Source organism: Typha angustifolia, chromosome 7 (assembly GCF_048772165.1).
Source record: "Typha angustifolia cultivar Huaian chromosome 7, ASM4877216v1, whole genome shotgun sequence".
NCBI lineage: Eukaryota > Viridiplantae > Streptophyta > Magnoliopsida > Poales > Typhaceae > Typha > Typha angustifolia.
The window spans coordinates 3708019-3729810 of record NC_133245.1 but is presented as its reverse complement, the minus strand read 5'-3'; the positions used below and the strand labels follow the sequence as shown (position 1 = coordinate 3729810).

At 42.0% G+C, this 21792-nt stretch overlaps 2 protein-coding genes across 3 annotated transcripts; both read left to right on the top strand.

Annotated features, from left to right (window-relative positions):
• Nucleotides 1-2465: 2465 nt before the first annotated feature.
• On the top strand, nucleotides 2466-7278 carry LOC140762993 (BTB/POZ domain-containing protein At1g30440). Its single transcript, XM_073100999.1, has 4 exons — nucleotides 2466-3295; nucleotides 4192-4261; nucleotides 4939-6138; nucleotides 6519-7278. Exons 1-4 carry the CDS (start codon nucleotides 3234-3236, stop codon nucleotides 7059-7061), a joined length of 1875 nt encoding a protein of 624 aa, XP_072957100.1. The 5' UTR covers nucleotides 2466-3233; the 3' UTR covers nucleotides 7062-7278.
• Nucleotides 7279-17876: 10598 nt separating this feature from the next.
• On the top strand, nucleotides 17877-21578 carry LOC140762926 (cationic amino acid transporter 1-like). Of its 2 annotated transcripts, none has more exons than XM_073100912.1 (3): nucleotides 17877-18370; nucleotides 19606-19866; nucleotides 20447-21578. In XM_073100912.1, exons 1-3 carry the CDS (start codon nucleotides 17953-17955, stop codon nucleotides 21466-21468), a joined length of 1701 nt encoding a protein of 566 aa, XP_072957013.1. In that variant the 5' UTR covers nucleotides 17877-17952; the 3' UTR covers nucleotides 21469-21578. The 2 variants fall into 2 exon arrangements, with proteins under 2 accessions (XP_072957013.1, XP_072957012.1); XM_073100911.1 differs by having other exon boundaries at nucleotides 17878-18370; nucleotides 19606-19956.
• The last annotated feature ends 214 nt before the right edge of the window (nucleotides 21579-21792 follow it).

Here is a 21792-nt window from a genome sequence, read left to right as displayed (position 1 = left end):
TTCCCATGTTGTAATGCCATGGATACAGGAAGACCACATCTTTCCTTTTCTCCATTGCTTTCTTGATTACAATTATCCTGCTTGGTGAAACCTTATGCTTCTTTCTTCAAAGTATGGAATGGTAGTGGTACTATTATTTATCATTGCAGCTGCTTACTTTATGAACTCACCTACAGCTTGGAATGATTAGTGCAATATTCTATATGAGTCCATGCAGAATATTTATCATGTTGTGCCTGGTAGTAGCAAGGTAAGCTACAGGTTGGATATGTTTGGCATGTGGTGCCTCCTTTCTAGAGAAGAGTGGTGGTAGTATTCTACAGTCAATCCAGCTCCTTATTCCATTCAACAGTTTAGAAATACTAGGTGGAGGCAAATACTTTGTTTTACTTTTTGAGTGAAATTTGAGTTGCTATTGATTCAGCATGGATTTTTATTTTTAATTTTTGTCATGACCTTTAGTGGGAATCCTAGTACAGATGTCATCAACAATATGCAATTTTCTATTTTCTTGACATTAATTTTGAAATCATTACATGGTTTTATTGCATCTAAATGAAGAGAAGGAACACATTTACTTTATTTATTTATTTTGGGGCAAAGTTCGGTTCTATGGGCAAGTTGGTATCATGAGTATCCAATAATTCCAACCACACTTATTTTTCCCTAAAATTATGAGTAAAACAAAACTCATTCTCTCCGTTTTACTTTTCCTGTGGCTAAGACTAAATTTACTTCACACTCCCGATGATTTTATTTGTGACACTTTATTTTCTAATTCTAATAATTATATTTAAACTGAAACTTATATATATTGTTTAACATATTTGATTAATTTATGAGATAGTTGGACAAGTTATTTAACAGATCTAAAATAAATTATTAGATTTCAGATGATAAATATACATATATTTTTATATTTTTATCGTCTAAAATTCGATCAGTATTATTTTAAGTGTACTGAAAAGTTTATTTAATTATCTATCAAATTTAATTTATAAAATGTTAAAAAAATACTATAAATAATAATAATTTTACTTTAAATATAATTATAAGATTATAAAGTGAGGTGTAAAAAGTGAGTGAATTTAGATCTATCGGTGTAAAAAGTTAATTTCTCCTTATTATTAGCACCTGTTCACCATCCGAACTCTTGAACAGTACGATCTGAGTGTCCATCTTAAGATGAATAATGACCCGACTAAATGCAAGAACATGTTCCCACTACCGTCGTTTTCTCTACCTATCTACTACCAAACGAGGTATAAATGTGATGACATGTCTATCCCATTTATTTTTGTGCCATCTAAAATGATTACTAACTGTACTGACTCTGATTTCTCTTTCAACTCGTCTGTACCTTATCTCGCCTTATCTACCACCCAATTGAACCAAGCCAAGCTAGTGATCAGTAGAGCTGTCAATCTCGTTGAGCTGGCTCTAAGCTTTAGCTCCAAATTTATATTGAGTTGAATTTGACCTTCTTCTCTCTCTCTCTCTCTCTCTATATATATATATATGTTAAATTTAAATAATTTTACAGAGAAAGTTCATAGACATAAATTTAATTCACATATTTAATGAAACAGTATAATGCACAAATTGGGAGAGCCGTAATAATAACGGTTCTTTAATGCACGCCCCCACTTACATATTATTACATTAGTATAAATAAGAATTTAATTACACTTTACTATAACATATTTTGATCCGGTATTATTTTAAATTTTTATACTATAAAAACGTATAAAATAGTGACAATCTAATCCAAACATAAAAATATAAGTTATGGATATACACAAATTAAGCTTGTGATAATGGAAAAGTCACTATCCAATTTGGATAGGGTTACATAGAAGTAAGCATCCAAGGAAGAAAGCAGCAGGAATCTGAAAAGGTTAAATTGAAGAAGGTTTGAAGCAGTGAGAAACAAGTTAAAATCGGGTCAAATCCAGACATAAAAAATGTAGTCCGAGTAAGGAGCTGACACGTAACCCTTTTCCAACTGGCCGCCTTGGTGAATGTCGAGGTGCGTCAGAGTGCTGCGAATCGTAACCCAAAAGGCAAGCTAGTCTCTCCGTTAAGCATCCCAAAGCGTTGACAAAACCAACCCACATCTGATCATCGGCCAAGATTACTCCGTGCCTTGGAGATTAAAACAGAAACTTCTACTGCATGCAACGATCACATGGTGTTTCCTTTCTACCGCAAAATCCTTTTTTTTTTTACTTGCATTGACTTTTTTTATAGTAGTTTCAGAAAGAAGAGCGACCAAAGTATATAAAAAAAAGAAAAAAAATCCACTACCGTAGCCTCGTTTCTCACCCCCACATGGGGATTAGTTGAGGCCATTACCTCCCGCATTATTATTATTAATATTCTCTCTCTCTCTCTCTCTCTCTCTCTCTCTCTCTCTCCCTAATGAGAGAATCTCTGTGCACTGGACCCAAAAATATTTCTAGAAGTAAAAGCTCATAATTGTGAACGATTTAGGTAGGCAGTAGGAGAAAGAATTGAAGTTTTTTTAGAGTTGGGTCTTTTGGATTGAAGTTTTAGCTCTGGTTTCTCCTCTCTCTCGCTATCTCTCTCTCTCTCTCTCTCTCTCTCTCTCTCTCTCTCTTGAGTTGCTTGCTCCTATCATTGTCCACTTGTCCTTTCTTGCTGACAGGGTTGTTTTGGACAAGATGGTCCCCCAAGGACTTCAAAATTTGGGGGAGTTATCAACGAGGGTGGGAGAGGAAAAGACATATTAGAAGCTGCCCTTTTGGAGGGTCTCTCTTTGATCTCTCTGTTGCCCATTTTGGTTCTGCGGTGTGGTGGTGGGGAGAGTGGGTGAGTGGGTGCCAACCTTGTAGCCCTGGTGCTGGAACAGGGATTTACTAGTGAGGAAGTGGGGAATTTGGGGTTGTGGGTTTTGTGCCCATTGCTCTAGGGATTAGGTATTGGGTGTTTGTTGTGGTATTTGGTGAAGCTTTTGTGGGGTACATGGCTTGAACATTGAGGCATTGTTGAATCTTTTGGGTTGCCTAGTTTTGGGGAAAGTTTTGTTTGGGCATATGGCTTAGTTGCATTTGTGGGTGTTGGAGTGGTTTTCGCTCTGGGTCTTTTGGGGCAGAAATTTCTGGGTCTTTTTCTTGGATCTCTGTTAGGTGGTGATTGTTTTCTTCGATCATTTATAGTTCACTTGCAAGGGATCATTAGATTCCGATTTGGGTTTTCTCTTAGGTTTGTTCATGATGGCCTGTGTGAAGTTGGGATCAAAAGCTGATGCATTCCAAAGGCGAGGGCAAGCCTGGTATGTTTCCCTTTCTTTCTGTAAGTTATTCTGCTACTTCTTCCGGTGTTTCTGTTTCTAGTCTCACTTTCAAGTGGAAATTTGGATTCTCATCTGAATCATGTCACCTTTATCTCAGACTAATTCGCTATGCTATAGTTTGAATAGCTTAACTAATTATGAATCACAGCTTATATATAGATAAATTATGTTTATTTTGACGAATTCTGCATGACTGAGCACAGTTGCACTGTCCTCAGTAATGTCTTCTTTTGTCGATTACCATTTTATCGAAATTTTCTGTGTATACAGAAATTTTCTAGTCAAGTGTTTCAGCCTCCTAATTAGGAAGACCTGCTCTGCATGAATTCGGCTTCATTTGACCTAAACCTTCATTATTTCAGCTCGCTGCAGAATTATACTCTCTATGATATGTCACCCTATATGAGGTCTTCTCTATTTAGTCTTCTTAATCTTGTTTCTTCTATTTCTTTTGACCACTTTTTTCGGAGACAAACTTATGAGGAAGTACTTACTCTTAAACCACTAACAAAATTAATCTGCTAGACAGGATTTAGTCAAATGGTGAAATGCTCGTTCTTTTTACCGTTGGAATACACATATTAATGCTATTGGTATCCTTAGAACTTATTACCCAAGCATTGTTGTTTGTTATTAGCACTTTTAGGCATGAACATAAATTTTTCATTTTCATTTAATTAGTTGATTAGATAATGATCACGAAATTCTACAGTTGGCTCTGAGTAGTGTGCATAGTACTTGAGCGAACTTCATACTTTCTTTTCCTTCTCCATTCTATTTAAAGAATGATCTGGAAATATTTATAGGTTTCTTAATTGTGTTGTTAGAAATCCAAGTTGCATGTGGATCACTTCTTCTCTTGTTCCTCTTTGTAGGTTCTGCACAACTGGGCTTCCTAGTGATGTTACAGTCGAAGTTGGTGAGATGTCCTTCCACCTTCACAAGGTAATTCTTTCAGTAACTGGCTTCTTACCGTATAGTTAATATATGGATATTTTCTGTTCATGTGTGGTTATAATATTCTATTTGGTGCAGCCAGAAGATCAGTTTGATAAATCAATACTCTTTCTTTCCTTAGGATTGGAAAAAAAATTATACGTTCCAGGACTTTTCTGAGTTACGAAGAGATTTCAATTTTTCTCTTTCCAATTATTGGTTACTGAAAGATACTACTGTTAATTAGAACATTCTCTTTTATATAAGTGTATTTCTTCTTTTTTCTTTCTATATCTCTTACTATTTTCAATGTGACGTGGAGAGCAGAAATAGAGAATTTTGTAAGAGAATTTCTTCGTAGTATGTGGCAAGACTCCCAGTTACCTTTTGAAACTGAATGCTATTGCAAGTATGGTCTCTTCAGTATCAATGCATTGTGTTATGGGGGCATTCACCTTTCATTCTTTGTTCTTTCTTTCTTTCTGTTTAGAAGATAAGTTTGGTGGCAGTGGTTCTCCTTGAAATGACTTTCGCAGTTTAATATGTAAAGCAATCTATCCCATCATTTCTTTTTCTTTTGTTTGGCTTTTATTTCGCTTGAAAAGATGCATTGATCTGTCTATGGAGAATTTATTCTGTTATTCTGTATCCAATAAATCTTCTGAATTTATTTCTTCCTGATGCAGTTCCCTCTATTATCCAAGAGTGGTCTTCTTGGAAAATTAATTGAGGAGAATTCTTCTGAAGAAGAGGGTTGGATCATTAAGCTAGCTGATGTTCCAGGTGGTGCAAAATCATTTGAGCTTGTGGTTAAGTTCTGCTATGGTGTGAAGCTAGAACTCACTGCATCAAATGTTGTGTACCTTCGGTGTGCTGCTGAGCATCTCCAGATGACGGAAGAAATTGCAGAAGGCAACTTGATTGCACAGACAGAGATGTTCCTTAACCAAGTAGTCCTTCGCAGCTGGAAAGACTCTTTAAAAGCACTACAAACATGTGACGATCTCCTTCCTCATGCTGAAGATCTTCACATCGTAAAGAAATGTATCGAGTCATTAGCTGTTAAAGCATGTACAGACCCAAACCTTTTTGGCTGGCCAATGATGGAACATGGTGTCATGCAAAGCCCCGGTGGGAGTGTTCTGTGGAATGGAATAAGCACGGGAGCCAGGCCTAGAAATTGTAGTTCAGATTGGTGGTATGATGATGCCGCGGCCTTGAGTTTTCCCATGTACAAGAGACTAATCACCGTCATGGAATCTCGAGGCATCAGACAGGAGATTATTGCTGGTTCCCTAACGTTTTATGCCAAGAGGTTTATCCCTGGATTAAATAGGCGTCATAGTATGGCACACGGAGCTTTGGCAGCTGCACCATCTGAAGAAGAACAGAGGCATCTGCTTGAGGAGATTGATAGCTTGTTGCCTCTTCAGAAGGGACTAACATCTACAAAGGTTTTGTTTGGTCTTCTTCGCACTGCAATGATTCTGCGAGCTAGTCAGTCTTGTATTTCTAATTTGGAGAAACGAATAGGAATGCAACTAGATCAAGCTAACTTGGAAGATATGTTATTGCCAAACTTTTCCTACTCCATGGAGACACTTTATAACGTTGATTGTGTCCAACGAATCCTTGAGCATTTCCTAGCAATGGATCAGGCTACTGGTGGTGCTTCTCCATGTTTGGTTGATGATGATCAGTTAATGGGCTCACCTTCTTTGATGCCGTTAACTACTGTTGCCAAATTAATTGATGGTTACCTTGCAGAGGTTGCACCAGATATCAATTTGAAGCCACCAAAGTTTCAATCTTTGGCTGCTGCTATACCTGATTATGCTCGGCCACTGGATGATGGGCTGTATCGTGCAATTGATATCTATCTGAAGGTAAAATTTGGTAACATGCTTTTCTTTTTGTGCATCAAAAGCAATGCTATTTTTCTGAAACCACAAACTGCAGTTACTTTCTGAAGGTTTTAAGTTTAATCCAGCCAATGTCAAAGTGCATGCTAGTTTCCTTAAGTAGGGAATTTTCAAAACTGAAAGTTCATCTGCTATGGACTGATCCACCGTTCCTGTAATATTAAGTTCTTACTGTATGCTACATTCTACTAAATATTATACTGATCCTTCACTGCACGAATCATTTGGTCAGTAATCCCAGTAAAGTACCATTCCTCTGGTCTACTGCCGACTAGATATAAGATTGTGCCATTATAATCCTGTTGCTAATTCTTTTTCGTTAATATATATATATATATATATAGGCACACCCATGGCTCGCAGAATCCGGAAGAGAGCAGCTCTGCCGATTGATGGACTGCCAGAAGCTTTCTCTGGAAGCCTGCACTCATGCTGCTCAGAATGAGAGGCTTCCTCTGCGTGTGGTGGTTCAAGTCCTCTTCTTCGAGCAGCTGCAATTGAGGACCTCAATCGCTGGCTGTTTACTTGTCTCCGATAATCTCGACGCATCCAGGCCACTGAGGAGTGGCCTCGTCGGCTCAGGCGAGGGTGGAGGATGGGCAACAGCTGTCAGAGAGAACCAAGTGTTGAAGGTTGGCATGGACAACATGAGGATGCGAGTGTCTGAGCTCGAGAAGGAGTGCTCAAACATGAGGCAGGAGATCGAGAAGCTGGGCAGGGGGAAGAGCGGGTGGCGAAATGTCCCGAAAAAGTTCGGTTTTAAGGTCAAGTCCCAGGTGTGCAGTGCCCAAGAAGGTTCTGTGAGCGACCCGCAGAAGAGCGTCGTCAGCGAGAAGCCGCATCTAAAGCCAACCAAGCACAAGAAGCAGTTTTCTATAGGCTCGTAAGCTCCATCTCCAGCTCCTCCCTCATGTATCATCTCATATCTCTAGCTTTCATTAGTTTGATATTTGATAGCTTTCTTTCTTTCTCTCTCTTTTTATGGTGAAGTGTGTGTGAACTCAAACGCTTCAATTAATCCTTGGATGGATGGATCAAATAGGATATGTTTGGTTTCAGTGTGATGCCGCAAAATTAATTAAATGATTGCCTTTTCTTCTTCTATCTCCACCAATCGCTTGAAACTTTGTCATATGATCAAACTTTCAACTCCTACGCATTGATACATAAACATTCAACTGCTAGGAACTTGCAGCTACAGGAAAACTACTCTTTGCGTAAGCTTAGAACTTAATTAAGGGCTTATCCATTAGTGTGAGGTTGCTCTCTGTTTGCCACTAGTTCCTCCTTTACAGCTAAGAGTTGGGTAGTTGGGGCAGCAAGTTGTATGTAGTGTCGTTGTGCCCAAGACTTTCTTAGCTTTTAAAAATGTAAAAGAATTGCATAAATAGAAAAAAAAAATCTGCATAAAGACAAATTCTAGGAAATTTTTATTGTGCACAAAAGTCAAAGCACAGTTTAATGCGCAAGAGTTGTGTACGTTGAAAGGTACGTTACAAAGATTCTAAACTTTGAGCAGAATGGTCAAATACAACCTTAAACGAAAAAAGATCTAACAGTTCCAAGTTGGTCGTAGGGAGAGGGTGGTTAATATTGAGGAGATAAAACGAAAGCACTTAATCTATTAGTCTATTAGTCGAATTTTTGCATGTAATAGTCGAATCTATTAATGTGGGACTAAATTCAGGCATGTAATACAGTAATAGTCAATGGTCTTCCTCTTTACTAAGCCATGTAAGAGTCATCAATGTTAGACCACTATAATTAGGCATGTAATTGTGGCTGTAATTGTGCCTTAGAGGTAGGCTTGAATTTCTCCCTTTGGCTGCTATATATGTACCCCTGTAATCATACGTGATATACAAGAAAATCTTTCCACACTTTCATGGTATCAGAGCGGCTACAATCCGCTACCCTTCCGCAATCCTAGTCTACGCGCCGCCGGTCCTTCTCGCCGCTCCTGCCGCCGATTCACTCGCCCGGAGCGCTGCTGAGCCGATCGCCGCGCCTTGATCGCCCGCCCTGCCCTGCCCCTTGCACGCATACGCGGTCGCTGATCTCAACCACTCTCTTTTCCCACCATGCCGGATACCAGCGATGCGGCCACAACCCAGGAGGCCGCCCTTGCCGAGCAGGCACGCAAGGACGAGGAAGCCCGTCTCCACATTGAGGCCCTCGACAAATTTGAAGCCGCCCACGAGGCCATCTGGGCTCAGGCCACCGCCGTCGTTAACGTGAAGGCCCTCATCCCCGTCATACTCGACAAGGCCACGAACACCTACACCAAGTGGCGTGGGCTGTTCCTCACTGTCCTCGGCAAGTACGCGCTGACTCACCACGTCCTCAAGGATGAGGCACTTCCCGAGCGCCCTACATGGCTCCAGGCGGACTGCGTCGTGCTGACATGGATCTACGGCACCATTTCCAGCGACTTGCAGCAGTCCCTCATGATCCGGCAGCGCCCCGCACGTGAGGCGTGGTGCTATCTCGAGGATGAGTTCCTTGGGCAGAAGGAGTCCCGTGCCCTCCTCCTCGAGACGCAATTCCGCAACCTTCGCCAAGACTCCCTGTCAATCACCGACTTCTGTCGTCGCCTTGAGACAATGGCGGCGTCTCTCGCTGAGTTCGGCGATCCTATCGGCGATCGTCAGATGGTCCTTACTCTGCTCCGTGGCCTGAACGGGAAATTCCGGCACATGGTGACGATCCTTAAGATGCACCGCCCCTTTCCGACGTTCACCGAGGCACGCACCCATCTCCTGCTGGAGGAACTGGAGATCGACGCCCGGCCTCCTTCACCGCCTGCAGCCCTCGTCATGACGCCGGTCGCGTCCGGCCCGACTCCACCCTCCAACACGCCGCGACAGGTGAACCAGATGGCTCCACATCGTCCCTCTGGGGCGCCCAGCGGCAGCGGCGGGCCGCGCTCCAACAACCGTCGCCGTGGCCGTGGCGGCCGTGGCGGTCAGCAGCAGCTTCCTGGCAGCGGTGCACCTCCAGGGGTAGGTCAGCAGCAGCTTCCTGGCAGCGGTGCACCTCCAGGGGTACACCCTTCTTTCGGCCAGCCCTGGACTGGTTCTCTGCAGATGTGGCCATATGGCCGCCCACCACCGCCACAGCAGGCCTTCACCGCCTTTCCACAATATGGCAGCCCGTTTGGCGGCGTTCCAGGCGGATACGGCTACACTACGCCATCGCCGTATGTCTACGGGGGAGCTGCGCCCTCGACACCGACGCACCAGGGGCACCCCGCGCACTATCAAGTGCCTGCGTCGGCACCCTGGAACCCCACTCATGGTGGTGCATGGAACCAAGACTCGTTGGTGCAGTCCTTCAACACGATGTCGCTCACCCCACCACCACCACCTTCCGAATGGTATGCCGACTCGGGCGCTGGCTCCCACATGACTGCGGACGCTGGTACACTCTCCTCTGTTTCATCCCCTTCATCACTTACACCTTCATCCATCGTTGTTGGAAATGGTGCACTTCTTCCCGTAACAGCCACTGGATCACAAACCTTTTCTTTCCCGCATCGTCATCTTGTTCTTAATGATGTTTTAGTTTCCCCACATATAATTAAGAACTTGATTTCCATTCGCCGTTTTACCACTGATAACAACTGTTCTATTGAATTTGATCCATTTGGCCTTTCTGTGAAGGACCTACACACCAGGAACGTGATCGCCAGGTGCAATAGCTCCGGCGACCTCTACCCATTCTTCCCACCCAACATCAGCACCGCAGCCTTCATCGCAGCACCTACCTCGATTTGGCATCGGCGTCTCGGCCATCTTGGGCGTGAAGCAATGTCCAAACTCATCAGTTCCAGTGTTATCTCCTGCAATAAAGATGATCTAGACCACATCTGTCATGCGTGCCAACTCGGTCGGCACACACGGCTGCCTTTTGGGTCTTCTAGCTTTAGAGCATTTAATAATTTTGATTTGATACATTGTGATCTTTGGACATCTCCTATTGTTAGTGTGTCTGGGTACAAATATTATCTTGTCATTTTGGATGATTGTTCCCATTACATTTGGACTTTTCCCCTCCGTCAAAAATCCGAGACATTTTCCACTCTCTCAAATTTTTTTGCGTATGTTCAAACTCAATTCGGCACCACCATCAAGAGCATCCAGTGTGACAATGGCCGCGAATTTGACAATTCTGCGGCCCGCACGTTCTTTCTCTCCCACGGCGTTGCACTTCGCATGTCGTGTCCATACACTTCCCAGCAAAATGGAAAGGCCGAACGCTCTCTCCGCACACTTAACAATATTTTGCGATCTCTTCTTTTTCAGGCAAGTCTTCCGCCGGTCTACTGGGTCGAGGCACTTCACACCGCAACCTACCTGCTTAACCGCCTCCCCACCAAAACTCTCGCCTTTTCAACTCCCTACACCCACCTCTATTCCACCCAACCCTCCTACGACCATCTCAAAGTTTTTGGATGTGCTTGTTACCCTAACATGACCGACACAGCACCTCACAAACTTGCACCCCGCTCCTCTCTATGCGTGTTCCTCGGTTACTCCTCCGAACACAAAGGCTACCGATGTCTGGAGCTTCAGTCGAACCGCATTCTTATTTCTCGCCATGTCGTTTTTGATGAATCCTCCTTCCCCTTCGCCAACATGTCTACCACGCCCATGGCATCCTCCAGCTTGGACTTCCTTCTTGATGAGGATGACCTTACCACTCCGGCTCCTGGAGCTCCGTTTGTGCATGCAGGTATACCCACCAGCCCGGCGTCACATCCTGAGCTGTCCCCTGTGTCACCTGCACAACCTACTGCCAGTAGCGTCTCCCCTGCCTCGCCACCTGGGAGCCCCGGTGCTGCTGCCTCCGTCCATCCCGCAGGGGCTGCTGCCACCAGCACCACCACCACCGGCCGCACAGTGGCCACACGCCCCGTCTCCGTCACCCCCGTCGACAACGCGCATCCCATGCGCACGCGCGGAAAAGCCGGCATCGCCCAACCTGTGGATCGCCTAAATCTCCATGCTGTGGCCATGTCACCGCTGCCTCGCTCCGTCCGCGATGCCCTGACTGATCCACATTGGCGCGCTGCTATGCAAGCTGAGTTTGATGCATTGCTCGCCAATGACACCTGGAGTCTTGTGCCACGACCTCCTGGTGTTAATATGGTTACGGGCAAGTGGATTTTTCGTCACAAGCTGCACGCTGATGGCTCTCTTGATCGCTACAAGGCTCGCTGGGTTCTCAGGGGTTTCACGCAGCGGCCTGGCATTGATTATGATGAAACTTTCAGTCCCGTGGTCAAGCCCGCGACAGTCCGTGTAGTTCTTTCTCTGGCTCTTTCTCAGGACTGGCCTATTCACCAACTGGATGTGAAGAATGCGTTCTTGCATGGTACTCTCACAGAGACAGTCTACTGCGTTCAGCCCACGGGCTTTGTGGATTCCTCTCGTCCTAATTTTGTTTGCCGACTCAACAAATCACTATATGGTCTGAAGCAGGCGCCGCGTGCTTGGCATCAGCGGTTTGCCTCTCATCTTATTTCGCTTGGATTTGTTGAAGCAAAGTCAGACACCTCTCTCTTCATATATCGTCGAGGAGCCGATACAGCTCTGTTGTTGCTCTATGTGGATGATATTGTTCTCACTGCTTCCTCTGCTGGTCTTCTACAGCATATCATTGCGGCCCTTCAGCGTGAGTTTGCTATGACAGATATGGGTCAACTTCACCATTTTCTGGGTATTTCAGTGTCACGGTCTGCTACTGGGTTATTTCTCTCTCAGCGTCAGTACACGCAAGATATTTTGGAGCGAGCCGGGATGAGTGAGTGCAAGCCATGCAGCACCCCTGTTGATCTACACTCCAAATTATCTGCCGAGGGATCTCCTGTCGCTGATGCCACACAGTATCGCAGCCTAGCTGGTGCCCTACAGTACCTGACTTTCACCCGTCCAGACATCGCCTTTGCTGTTCAGCAAGTGTGCCTCTATATGCATGACCCCAGGGAGCCTCACCTCACGGCTCTCAAGCGGATTCTGCGATATCTGCAAGGTACTCTTTCACTTGGCCTAACTATGCGCCGCTCTTCACCTACAGACCTTGTCGTGTACACGGATGCAGACTGGGCTGGCTGTCCGGATACCCGTCGCTCTACCTCCGGCTATGCAGTGTTTCTAGGAGACAACCTGGTGTCCTGGTCCTCCAAGCGCCAGCACACAGTCTCACGGTCCAGCGCCGAGGCAGAATACCGAGCTGTGGCAAATGGTGTTGCTGAAGCTACCTGGCTGCGACAGTTGTTAAATGAGCTTCACCATCCACCTCGCCGAGCTACCGTGGTCTATTGTGATAACGTCAGTGCCGTATATCTCTCCAGCAACCCAGTGCAACATCAGCGAACAAAACATGTTGAGATTGATCTCCACTTTGTTCGAGAGAAAGTTGCCCTCGGTCATACTCGAGTTCTTCATGTACCTACGACATCACAGTACGCAGACGTCTTCACTAAGGGTCTTCCTACCTCACTCTTCCAGGATTTTCGGTCCAGTCTGACCGTTAGCGAAGCTCCCGATTAGACTGCGGGGGAGTGTTAGACCACTATAATTAGGCATGTAATTGTGGCTGTAATTGTGCCTTAGAGGTAGGCTTGAATTTCTCCCTTTGGCTGCTATATATGTACCCCTGTAATCATACGTGATATACAAGAAAATCTTTCCACACTTTCAATCAACTAATTTGCTCATCTAATTATATTCACTCGTGTTCTAGACTGAAATCATTGCTCAATCAAGTGTAATTGTGCTTACACTCGAATTTTTGCATGGTCGACTCAATTAGAGCCACCAAATTAGTTACATCTAATCGATTTAGAGAGTAGTTTAGAATTGTTGAACCATTGGATCTGGTATCACTTGCTAGAGAGATAATAAACACTCGGTTCATATGAAATAGGATTTGACACAAACCTTAAAAACCAACTCAACTCAAAGTCCAAAGCAATTAGATGAACATCAAGTATCTATATAAACATCTTCACTATTTTCTTTCTTTTCAATGGTATAAAATAAAGTATAGAGTAAAGTGATTCTTCGTGCCAAACTACGCTAAAATAAAATACATTTAACTCTAAATAAATACAAAACTAGCACACAGCAGGAAAATGAACAAGAAAAAGGGAAAACAAAAGAGGTCAATTCTATCGATCGCATCTACCTTCATCTAGAAAGCGATCGATCTTAATTAAACTTCCGTGATAGACTCACGAAATTAATAGTCGGGTATATTAATGAAGAAAAGTATCACTGTAGAATTGATGGTCGTCTGATAATGAGGTCAGAGTCAACCCCTCCCTCATTCATGCTTCCAATTCTTCGTTGCTTTTGGGTTTGATCAAACAAAGACTTATACAGCACTAAAGTTTCCAACTTGTTTCGTAAAGTGGACGTGTGAACATTAACTTCGTTGTTGGCTAGAAGAGTTGAAAGCTTATCAATATATCCCGACTTCAACTTGGATAGCTAGCTGGAAATTCCTCTAAAAGAAGTTTGAATGAGGGAGATCAATAATTCAGTATGCTTGCATGTTTGACTGGATTCGAAATTATTAATTATAAATTTGTACTCTGAGTTTGAGAAAATTATCAAAATTTCCAGCTCAACTTAGTCTCACTCAAATAGTGAATCAGCTTGACTTAGATTTAAGACCATCAACAATTTTTAATTATTAAAATTATAATAAAGATATAACATACATTTATCTCTTTTTTTCTCCGCTTATAATTTTAGATCAACGGGTTATCGAACAATAATAATTATATAATGGTCATTAAAGTGGTACCTCAAAGTAATTCATCTGCACTAGAATTCAAAGTTTAATTTCCTCTAATTGTATTACAGAAGAAATTACAGAATACTTCAAATCTAGGGTTTATTAATTTGAGCTTTGTATCTAGAAAGCCTTTTAACTTGTTTAATAAAATAATAAGCAAACTGGCATATGTATACCTTAAAATAATCTTAATAATTTGCTAAAAATAAGAAGTATCTTAGTAGTTAGTAAGGCTGTTAGGTTCAAACGACAAACATGGAATATGATTTAAATTTTTATCGATAAATTAAAGAACAGTCTACCTAACACTTGTAAGTTGACATGTGAGTGTCTTGCCTTCATACTTGTTTATACTTGCTTGGAGTGTAATAAAAATGTTTAGTTTTTTTTTGCATATATATATATATATATATATATATATACACCCCTCAAAAGCTATTTATTTGCTTGTATACCCCCTACAAATTTTGTATTTACATGAATACCCTTGAAAACAATATTATTTTTTGCATGTGTCCTAAAATCTAATTATTTAATAGATGATTCAATATTAAATGGATCAAAATTTATCTGTTGGCTAAAAGTTTTACTCATGTGAAAACTAAATATGATTGATGGTGCTTTTGAGTATGGCTATCAAGCTTGACGAGCGGCTCGGTCTTAACTCGGGCTTAGCTCGGCTGAATCCCAAGTTCAGCTTGACTCGGTTAGAGCTGAGCTGAGCTCGAGCCGTTGAAATCGACTCAAAATTAATATCGAGCCAAGCCTAAACTGGAGTCGGCTTGCTCGGACTCAGCTCAATAGGCTCGATAGGCATTATTGTAATATTGCCTCACTCACCCCTCACCCTCACTGTGTCACCCATCACCCTCACTAATCACCCTCACCCTCACCTATCCGGCCTCCACCTCTCCGTCGGCCTCCATCAGCAGGCCGCCGCTACGATATCACTTCCTCCTCCTCCTCATCCATCAACCATCTCCTTCGGTCTCTTTCGACAACCTCCTCCTCTATTGACGTTGGGGTCGGTGTCAGCCTCCTCTTTCGCCAAGCCGTCATCCATGCCGCCACCGCCTCCTCATCCTCTAATCAAGCTCGAGCTCTACTTGGGCTCGGCTCGAGCTCAACTCGAGTTGAGCTAAGCCGAGCCTGAGCCGGTGTCAGCTTGCTCAAGCTCGGCTCGTTTACACCCCTATTTTTGAGCCCAAGACTAAATAATGAGGTGGAGTTAAGATTTTTAGAGATGCCAATGCTTGTGCTTTGTTGGCAGGAGGAGGATCATGCAAAGGACTAGAAGCTGATTGGACTGTCGAAACTGATTCTCAAATCCTAATCCAACTACTACCTCAGCAATCTAATCTGTGGAAACTCAAATGGATTTTGGATAATTACAAATACCTTGGGTCGACTTTTCTAAACTTAACTGTCCAGCATACAAATTATGAGGCAAATAGTGACACCCACCAGCTAGCACGATACAATAAATATAGAGATTTTGTTTTTTTATTGGGATGGATAAGGAATGCCTGATTTCCAATTCATTTTGGCTAGATGCACTTGGGATGAGCCAATCCCAGTGCTGCTATGATGTTATTTTGAGCCTCTGGTTTTTTATACGAAGCTTCCTTTTAATTTTAAAAATATATATATACATATGATTATCAACTTTAGAGCCGTATATAAATAACAAAATTAAAAGAGGAAAAAAATGAAGGAAGTAGAGTTGACCAACACCAATACAATGGGAGTCTTTCGGTTCGAATTTAAGTTCTCTATCCAAAACCAATAAAGTAAAGTGGTGCCAATAATTTTTATTATAAATAAATCGTCAAAAAAAAAAAAACAAACTACTTTAACTAAATACTACAACTAAGTATATATATTCTGATCATAAAGATGAATTTATATATGTGTGTGTGGTGTGTGTGTAGACAAGAAGATTAAAATATAAAAGCCAAATTATAGACACCCATATGATAGGATATTAATGATAAATTACTAGTCAAACTAACTTTACAAGAAGAATAATCCAACACATAAGAGGTGGATTGAAAGGGAGTTAGGATGGTTGACAGATTGGAATGTAGTGTTCTCCACAAATAGAATAGGGTTCCCATCACATATCCTATCCACTGAGGGCAACTTGTGTTCCAATTATATGCAATAGTATTAGTAGCTATTTCCTATACTCTTCCTTAGAATTGTCTCATCTTGAAGGAGAAGTATATTGGACTTGGAAAGCTAGCAGATTTGCAAATAAAAAAGGCATTCACACTCGTATGATTAATCTCTCATATTTTGCAATAGTTTGAAATTAATGATCTTGTTTGACTCATCAAGTGCTTGTCAGAATCTAATGCATAAGGGCCCAAAAGTTGATAGATATGATCATTGACTAGTTATGGATTCTACAGCGGCAGCTGACTTGTGTATGCTATTATACCTAGTTATTAGGATTTTTCTTTAAACTATTGTCCATTTTCACTCTTCCATTTATTTTTTATGTCATATTAATCTCCTTAACTATATAAAATCTTAGAAAATATCTATGCTTTTTGACGTATATAAAAATAAATAATAATCTAAAAAATAGGTGTAATTAGCACTATTAAACTATGAACATTGGTATGAAATTTCTTGGGAGTTTGGTAAGTTATTCTTAAGGACAAAGGGGTAAGGAACAAGACTTGTTAATCATATTGATAAGTAATAATTATATATAAATAAATTCTAATTAAATACTAATCCCTATCACATTAACTGGGACTAAGTATTAATGTCGACGGAATCTTAGATATTGACTTCCCTCTCTGGGGAACAAAATTGTCAACTGAATACGACATGTTATGAGGACTTTTAAAATCCTAGGTGACAGCAAAAGCTTATAAGAAAATTCAACTCTTGCTTTCCCATGACCCCACTGTAATAGTTTAATGCATGCTTCCATGTATGTCTCTGGCATTTTTTCCTTTCTATGGGTCCCGTTCTTTTATCCAATCCTAATTTTTAATCTAGTAATTTAATACTGGTTATAAACAAGTTTGTTTGGAGTAGTAGAGAGCTCAGGCTTAATTGTTTATTTGGTTGTCCGAATCGAATTAATGCAGGAAGAATTAAACCGATATATTGGTATCTAACTCGGTATCAGGTCCTGAGTAAGATGAGTTAAAAGAATTATCAACCAACTCCATTAGAGTTGGTAGGTACCTTACTCAAAACCAAGGAGGTCATGAGTTCAACTCCAACTCCAAACAATATTGCGGAGAAATTGTTTGGTAGTCGGTGGTTAGGTAGTTTGGCTCGATTCAGTTGATAGCTCGGCAGTGCGATTAGTTTGGATGAACAGCTTGGTAACACAACGGCTTGGAGTAGATCTCTACAACGTTTAGTTCGAAGCAATTATTCGATGATACATATGACTTGAAGCTTAGACTAGATAAGTAAAAATTTGGTGGAGCCTAAAGTGTTTTGTATCTAAGTAGGATTGATTGTTTGTCCAACCCATATCTAACCTTCGGCTCATGAATAATAATAAAAAAAAAAAAGATGAGTTAAGAATTTATAAATGAAATGCTTATAGCAATCTGTGATATTAAATAAGTAATTTGGTATTTAGTAATAATATTGTAAATAAATTGTTTATATATCAATACCTTTTCAATTATTCTAGTTTTCACACATTTCTCTATTTATTTTCTATACTTATTTTAAAATAACTGAAATGGCATCTGTGCAAACTGACAGGTATACAGGCAAATTTTGGTAAATCCGAGATTTGTTAAGGATATGCATGCAAAAAATAACTCTTCAAAATTCTCAAAAGTTTAAGGTGTTATATGCAAAAGCTCCGTCTTTCTCTAAATCTCTCCGTCTCTCGTTATATATATTAACCCCCAATTCTCGTTTCCTTGGAGAGTCTATAGGAACCACCGTCGATCAACTCCCCTCTTCTTCCACCCCGAATAGAGAGAGATGGGCGTAAGCGGTGAGGATGCGGCGAGCGGTGGAATTAAGCGACGGGGTTGCTCGTGCTCGAAGGAGGAGTTCTTCCCGGAGGAATCCTTCAAGAACTGGGCCAACTATGGGCGCGCGCTTCGCGCCACGGGGACGCGGCTGATGGATCGGGTCACAGCCCGGTCGCTGGAGCATGACGAGCTCCACGAGGTGCGCGCCCGGAGCGGCCACGAGATGAAGCGGAACCTCACGTGGTGGGATCTGATCTGGTTCGGGATCGGCGCGGTGATCGGCGCCGGGATCTTCGTGCTCACCGGCCAGGAGGCCAGAGAGGTCGTCGGCCCCGCCGTCGTCATCTCCTACGTCGTCTCCGGCATCTCCGCCATGCTTTCCGTCTTCTGCTACACCGAGTTCGCCGTGGAGATTCCCGTCGCGGGTAATCTCGTTATCATCTCTTCTCCTCCACCATTTTCCCGATTTTTTTTAAACAAAATTTGGATTTAACTTTTGGTTGATATTTTCAAATTATACATTAAAAAAAAGAAGTGATTCTATAATCTATATAATTTAAAACCATGTTAGTTTTATATAGAACTTCCTATTTCCTAACACAGTCCTTTTAGATTTGGTATTTTTTTTTTCTCTCTTTTAGGTCCTCCAAAAAGAAGAATCTTGAGAAAAATAATATTGAAATTAATATAAGAATCCGAATCTTTTATTACACCAGATTCAGAGGTGACGTGGATCTTTAGATAAAGATCTCATGGCAATAAAAGGATTAGAAGAGGTGTTGCTATTTTAATATGGAGTAAATTAAATTTAAAATTGATTGGCTCATAATATGCGGCCGATTTGGTAGCATCGCTGGCGTCTTTTGACTTTGGTCTTCAAGTTTGCATCTGACGCGAGATTAAACAAACCCTGACATCACGTTGAATTCCTCGGGGTTCACATTGCAGTGATGAGATCATATCACTGGTTAATTTGAATTTGAAGGAAAAAAAAAAATTAGGGTCCTTTTTTTTTTACTATTTTAAGTCTGCTCCTATTTTATTTTGACTCACATAATCTATTTTGAAACTTAAATATACTAGACTAATTATGTTTAAAAACTGCTGATTTAATTAGTGATTTCTTTATATTCTTTAAAAATGCTAAGTTCTTAAAAATAATTTATATAATCTATTTTCTGATCAACGATCAGTAATTTATATAAGACTTATATTAAAAAAATTATATATCATATATTATATTTTATCTATTTTATAATTTATATTTTGTGTCCGAGTCAGACACCTCATCCTAAATTAACTTAGATGATACTAAAAAAATATTATAATATATAAAATAATTTATAAATACTTAAATTATCTCTGTAATTTTGAAGGATCATTTGCAATATTTTTCTTTTAATATTACAGTATCATATGTTTATTTTCTCTAAGTTGCACCTCCTACAGCAATAATATCCAATTGGCTTTGGTTAGTCATGTAAATTAAAATAAGAATTAGATCCTGCAAAATGGAAACCATTTTAAATATTTAGGAAATTGGCCCATTTTAGTGTAAGATCGAATTGATTAGGGAAGCAAAGACATAAAACTATTGTTGCTGAAATTATTTGATTAATAATACACATATAACATTAAATAAGTTGTGGGCTTCTTCCAGGCGGCTCCTTCGCCTACCTCCGCGTGGAGCTCGGCGACTTCGTGGCCTTCGTCGCCGCCGGCAATATCCTCCTGGAGTACGTCATCGGCGGCGCCGCCGTGGCGCGCGCATGGACCTCCTACTTCGCCACCCTCCTCAACCACCATCCTAATGACTTCCGCATCCACGCCACCTCCCTCGCCGACGACTACAACCGCCTCGACCCCATCGCCGTCGCCGTCATCTCCATCATCTGCATCGTCGCCGTCATCTCCACCAAGGGCACCTCTCGCTTCAACTACATCGCTTCTCTAATCCACGTCGCCGTAATCCTCTTCATCGTAGTCGCCGGCCTTACCAAAGCCGACGTTGGTAATGTTAAACTAGTCATCTCCTCTGAATTTACATTTCGGACCCTATATATTCATGAATTTACGATTCAAACTTTATCTTTTCAATATTAACATTTGTTAACTCTGCATTATCGATTTATATTCACGCAACAAAAAAAAAATTAAGAAAGCCAACAAATTATACTCGAAATATAAATCTGAAATATAGGATTGCAAATTATAAATTCATAAAAATATATAATGCAAATATAAGTTTCTCTTTAAGATACATTAATAGGGACTGAGAGTTTGCATTATTGGCATGCATTCGAGAGCTTCAATCACATCTATTCAAATTTTATGGTTTTTGTGTTTACATTCGGATGCCATTAGAGAGTTGTCAGATACGCTCAATACATCAAAATTTGCGCTCTATTAATCTAAGACAGGAATTTTTCGCTCTTCTACCATGTTTGACACTCCAATAGTTTTTAATCTGATAGAGAACGCGCATGGTCTTAATTTGACAGGTAACCTAAAGCCCTTCACCCCCTTTGGCGCGCGTGGCATCTTCTCGGCGTCGGCCGTCCTCTTCTTCGCCTACGTGGGCTTTGACGCCGTCTCCACCATGGCGGAGGAGACGAAGAACCCAGCGAGGGACATCCCAATCGGCCTCGTCGGGTCGATGTTGTTGACGTCTCTGGCCTACTGCGTCCTCGCCATCACCCTCTGCATGATGCAGCCTTACGGAAGCATAGACAAGGACGCGCCTTTCTCCGTCGCCTTCAAGGCGGTCGGAATGGACTGGGCCCAGTACGTCGTCGCCTTCGGTGCTCTCAAGGGAATGACCACCGTCTTACTCGTATCCGCCGTGGGCCAGGCCAGGTATCTGACGCACATAGCGAGGACCCACATGGTCCCCCCGTGGTTGGCCAACGTGCATCCTAAGACCGGGACGCCCATTAACGCAACCGTGGTGATGCTCGTCGCCACCGCGATAATTGCCTTCTTCACCGATCTTGGAATCTTAGCCAACCTGCTATCCATCTCCACGCTCTTTATATTCATGCTCGTCGCCGTGGCATTGTTGGTGAGGAGGTACTACGTCTCCGGCGAGACGTCTGAGGCGAATAGGATGAAGCTGGTCGTCTGCATGGTGGTCATCCTTGCGTCGTCGATAGCGACGGCGGTGTACTGGGCAGTGAGCGAGACAGGGTGGGTAGCGTACGTGGTGACAGTGCCGGTGTGGTTTATTGCCACGGTGTGCCTGTGGCTGTTCGTGCCACAGGCGAGGAAGCCGAGGCTGTGGGGGGTGCCGATGGTGCCGTGGCTTCCGTCGGCGTCGATTGCGATCAATATATTCTTGCTTGGTTCCATAGATTCGAAATCGTTCATGAGGTTCGGGGTGTGGACGGGGTTGTTGTTGGTGTACTACTTATTCTTCGGTCTGCACGCGTCTTATGATACTGCAATGGAGGCTAATGCGACGAGGAAGGTGGAGGAGGGGAGTAAGGTGATGGATAATGCAAAGGTGGGAGAGAATGGTACGTAGAAAGCTGTGCAGTGTGTTTGATCTTATGTTTCAATAATATGGTAAAGCTTATACATTAGTAATCAACGTGGAAGCGCGCACCGAATACAATAGAGGTGTGCATACCTGAATGTTTCTTTTTGTGAATACGTAACGGAGGACCTCTCTCTCTCTTATTGTATCACCTGTTATATGCTAATGGAGTTCCCAGAGAGAGCATTAATGCAGAGTTGAATAGGCTACAAGAAAAAATGAGATAGATGAGAGAGAAAACATAAACCGTGGCTGAGATGAGATAGATAAAAAAGTGATATGAAATTAAATATTATTTAATTTAAAAGTAAA